Here is a 5,020-nt window from a genome sequence, read left to right on the forward strand (position 1 = left end):
CGCACCAGGGCCCCCCGAGGAGGAGGAGGGGGGGGAGGACCAACACCACGTCCCCTGGAAAGGAGATAAAGAGGATTGTGAGCAGCTACTGCCGCACTGTTCAGGTGCTGAACGCCCAGGGCAGTGCACACTCTTCTTACACCTACTTTAAAATGCAGTAGCTTCATAAATAAACAGTTGAATTAACTACGCCATGAATTGTTTATCAAGAATGAAAGCACAAGGATTGTTAACATTGCTGTATTTGCAGATCTGCAAAAACCTCTTCTGGGATGAGAACTCGACTGCATTACGTGTTGTTCAGGCAAAGAAATAAATCTGATACAGAACTCTGGGCAAGTAATTTCTCAGAGTTCATTTTAAGCAACCCTCTATCACTACCCCGTAATGACGGTCAGACCTCCAGGACTGTAAAGATAAATGACAAGAGGAGCAGGGATGCTTCTGAGCTAAACACTCAGAAGCAAATAGGTAGTGAAGCAAGAACTAGCATCACAGAGTTTTATCACCAATTTATCCCAATGCCTTGACAGCGATGACAGAATAATGCCATCCTGCAGCCTTCAATGGAAGGTCAGCTTAAGCTGAAAACGCTTTTTCTGCCGAAGGCTACAGAAGCAAACATGACACGTCCGTCTACACGAGACTTCATAGGCCAATTTTTGAAAGGTTATTTTATGAAGCTACTGATTTCAGACATCAAAAGTAATAGAGAAGACATCCACTGCACCACATTACATCTCAAAACATACAAAATATTTGCTGTTTTGCTAAAAGCAAACCTGCCACGCAAGGCTAGGATGCCTTGGCCAAAAGCCAAGGTCAAGGCAACAGCTGATGGGTGAGAACAAGTAGCTGAACCTCATCTGGCAGCACGGCTCTAAGCAAGATGCAGCATTTCCAGGTCTGTACTTTCGGGAAAGATACCTTGGGACAGGTGGAGGCGGCGGTGGAGCTGCTCCCCTTCCCCGCACAGGGACTCCTCGGCCACGATTTGGCTCTGGTACACCGTTCAGATAGGAGAGCTCCAAGAATTGCTCCTGACAGATATCATCCATCATATCCTAAAAAGAAAAGAACAGCTAACTAGCCAGTCTCTGCTCCAGGATATCACAGGTTACCGTGCTGGAATAAAAACAACCTGATAGTCCTAAATTAAAACCTGCTGGTTAGTTTCACCGGGAGGTGCCCAGCAGGCAGCAGTGCACAACTGCCAGCTTCCTCCAAACTGGCCAAGAAGGGTGCACCACCTGCGTGTCCGGGAGCTGCAGTGAGCACTACCGCCGGTCCCTGGGGCCAGGACCTCTCTCCTAAGGGTTCTGGAGGGATCTGATGTCCAGCATCCCTGGGATGTCAGCAAGATTTATTTGCAGGTGTTGGAGAGCTCACAGCAACCAAAAGGAACACACTGAAGGAACAGGACAGGTTGCAGCCTGACAAAGAGGAGCAAACACCCATTTGCAAATCCAGGCTGTCGTTTCAAATTCTTGGGAACGCAGTGAGTGTTTGGCTCCACGCGCTTTTATCGCCCCGGGGGATCTAGCTCCAGGAGTGAGTACAGAACTCTGGTGACCCCGCAGAAGCCATCGTAGCCTCCCCTCAACACAGGATGCCATGGCAACACCACAAAGCAAGGAGTCTCCTACCAGGTGTGTCTTCACAGCACTGCTGGCTTCCATAGTGACTTCGCTGTCAATTTTCAGAAGTTTAGCACATTGTTTGAAGGCAGTGATAGATAAGACACTTTAAATAGCAAGGCTGCACACTTGCGTTAGCAAGCTGCGGTTTTCTAGAGCCCAGGGGCTCCTTGAAGATGACCTCCTTCCTTCAAAGACACTTCACAGAGCAATCTCTCCTCCTCTCTGTGTCAGACTCACTGAAATCACACAGTACCCACACGCTTTTCCACAGTTCCCACTGCTCTCGGGTTCCACCCGCCCCTGGTTTTCAGGCAGAACAGAGCTCTCGAGGCTCTGCTGTGGAGCATGGTGCCCGGGTCTATTCTGCTCCCTACCTGCCAGGTCTCTGAACTACAGAGCCAGCCAGAAGCAGGGAGCACTGCATGCTTCCTTCCCACTTTTCCCCCCCCCCAATTTAGTGAGCAATGCTATCGTTTTAATAGCATGGGAAAGACTCCTCCAAGTTCTGCAGGTCTTGGAGGCAACACTCCAGCTTTGCGGTGTTCCACGCTGGCACAAAACGACGTGACGTTGACCGTAAAGGTCTTACAAGGTTCACCAAGAACAGACATCCTCAAACAGATAACAAGCGTCATCTGCACAAATGCCTGGCTAGCAAAAAGAGGTTCCTTCGCACCATCTGCATTTAAAGCAGCAGAAATAGTGACTCAACAACTGTGTCTCAGAAAAGAGCTGCCTGGGCAGTCACCCTCCTCATCCTCACCCCTTCAGAGCAGAGCCAACACCTCTGTCAGAGGAACGCATCTCTTCCACGCCAGGCACGGCTGAAGTTATTCTCCTGCTAAAAGCGACACACAGAGCAAGAAAAAAGGCACCCACCCACTCCAGCGTCCACAGCTCACACTGGGAGAGAAATATCTACTCCCCAGGTGTTCTATACAGTCTCCCTGTGTGTGTGTCTGTCTAATGACGGTTAGGGGATCCATACATGCGTTCACGTGAGATCAGCGGGGTCACTGCGAGCCACCACACGCACGCTCAACACTCCATCCTTCCCCAGCTACACCACTCCTGTAGCTAGAGCCTCTCACCCAGCCTGACAGCCAGACTCACAACCCATCTACCTCCTCCAGAAAGAAAAGAACATCAGTGCACGTACTGGAACAAGGAACTTCTTGACCTCCTCCATGGCGTGAGCCATCAGAGCGTACGCTTCACAGGGGGGGCCAAACACCTCAATGAAGACATGCAAATCCATGTTTAGATGGGCATACTTAGGATCTCCCCCTTTACGCAGTTCTTCCTCCTGAAACAAAGCACATTAGAGATTTAGAAAACTAAGTAAGATGCGGAGAAACTATTTTTCTTTTACCTGATTTCTAAACCTTAACAGGAAAGGTCTGCGAAAGCATTCTGGCCACTCAAGTAGCGCTCTTCCTCTTCTACACCACCCTTCTGCCCGAGGGGCTGTTCACCATCCAGTGAAGTCTAGTGCCTCAAACAAGCTTGCTCTTTAACTCCGCTTTCAGATACCTTTGTCATTCCGATGGCTTTGGGAAGCTACAAACGAGCTCAAAGTGTAAAAGCTTTTCACGCTGCTAAAGTAAAAAGCTGAATTAAGTTACAGCTCTGTTGACTGTTGGCTCAGTTTTGGGAGTAAGCGTGAAGAAAAAAAAAAAGTTCATTTTTTCCATTCAAAAAAACCTCCCGGCACTTTGTGATTCACTGAAGATGACCAGGAACATACTGCTCCAACATCTTCAGTGAGCCATGAGAATTTAAGGATTTCACAGGGAACAGTTGGTAAAAGGTTTTTTGTTTTTTTTCCCCTGGAGGGGAAATATATTTCTTTAGCAAAATATTTTTCATGGAGTAGCTAGCATTAATTCTTATATTACAAACTTTATACTTCACCTTTGTACAGGATATCAGAAGATGACTGGTCTCTAAGTCACGTTCATAACAAAAACACGCATCACATGGGTGATGGCTCCCAACATGCACAATTTAGGAAGAGTGACTTCCTACTACCTTTGCTTTTGGATTTAATGGTTTCATCTTTTACAAAATCCTTTGAGAACCACTACTTCTCACAGCAATGCGAAAGGCATTAATATATACGTATGTTTTCAAGGGTGAAGCCCTTACCTTTGCTTTATCTCGCATTGAGCCTTTCCCAAGCACAGATATCTTAGCACCAGTTTCTTCCTGAAGTCTCTTGATGGTGTTGCCTTGAGGTCCCAAAATCTTTCCAACAAAGTTGAACTGTAAATGAAGAAAAAATAAATTAGCTCCAGTGCCCAGCAGCCTTAACAAAAGCTTTTCTTAACGTTACGCTGGCTGACAAAATTTTAGCCACTTCATTTTCTCTTCACCTCACAGACCAAAAAAAATACACAAGAAAATTTAAGTTCCAGAACATTCTTTTCATGAAAAAATGCTCCACCAGAAAATCAAGCTAAATTAACTCTTGTAAAGTGTTTAATTCTAACATCTACTCTCCAGTAGTTTTACAGGCAGCAAGTCTTAAGAGTTAAACGACTTCTTAACTGCAGAACACAAAGCTCTATGTATGAAAGTGTCTATTCTAGCAATAAAAGATCACAGCTATGCATCAGCATTTAGTTTTATCCCAAGACATTCTAGAAATGTAATATATTAGAAATAGGATCCTGCAAGCCCGCATAGTAAAAATTCCGTAGCGATAGTCGAACACTGGCATAACTCCTGACGACACTGACAGCTACTGTCTCGAAAAGTCAGACACAAAATCCATAGAAAAGCAGCAAATCACAGAGATTCAGTAAGCTATTTTCTGGCCCTCACCTTGGGGTACTGTTTGACAGGTATCAGAACTCGTTCTTTCAGTTTCATATTCTTGTGGGAAAATAAATCCAGGTAGTTCTCTTCCTCATCCTTCTTTGTTGTTTCCCCCTTCTGAATTTTTTCAATTTCTAAACAAGATAAAAATAGGGCTGCTTATATTCCTCAAACAAGCATCATTTTAGAGTTGGAGTTATGACAGGACATACCACCCTCGTTCTCTGGGAATATATGAACTGTTACAATAATTGCATCCATGGACCCTGGACAGACCGGCCACCTCTAGTGCCAGCCCAGCTTGCACCTTCCTCCCTTCACCTCTGGGGATTCCAGAAAGCCAAAAACAGGATAAGGAGCAAAAATAAGAACAGCAGGGAATGCTCTAAACAACTTCAACAGAAGGGTGGGAAACTGTAAGCGGAGTTTTGCGGATCCCTTCTGCTGTGCCTTCCCACCGTGAATGCGGTACCCAGGGGTGGTACCCAGGGGTGGTCCCCCAACTCCAGGGAACCCCCCCAGCTGCACCAGCACACGGGGCAGGTTACGGGCATTCGAGC

The 5,020-nt window shown here is 46.4% G+C and overlaps 1 protein-coding gene across 1 annotated transcript in view; it reads right to left on the reverse strand.

Moving 5' to 3' along the window:
* LOC104467150 (KH domain-containing, RNA-binding, signal transduction-associated protein 1-like) overlaps nucleotides 1-4,721 on the reverse strand; it is a 9,497-nt gene extending 4,776 nt beyond the window's left edge. The window contains 6 exon segments of the mRNA XM_010080803.1: nucleotides 2-54; nucleotides 928-1,064; nucleotides 2,800-2,946; nucleotides 3,789-3,905; nucleotides 4,467-4,594; nucleotides 4,673-4,721. Coding sequence (XP_010079105.1) covers nucleotides 2-54; nucleotides 928-1,064; nucleotides 2,800-2,946; nucleotides 3,789-3,905; nucleotides 4,467-4,594; nucleotides 4,673-4,721 — 631 coding nt within the window.
* Between the last annotated feature and the right edge of the window lie 299 nt (nucleotides 4,722-5,020).

This window comes from Pterocles gutturalis, unplaced genomic scaffold, assembly GCF_000699245.1.
Source record: "Pterocles gutturalis isolate BGI_N339 unplaced genomic scaffold, ASM69924v1 scaffold41279, whole genome shotgun sequence".
Lineage (NCBI taxonomy): Eukaryota > Metazoa > Chordata > Aves > Pterocliformes > Pteroclidae > Pterocles > Pterocles gutturalis.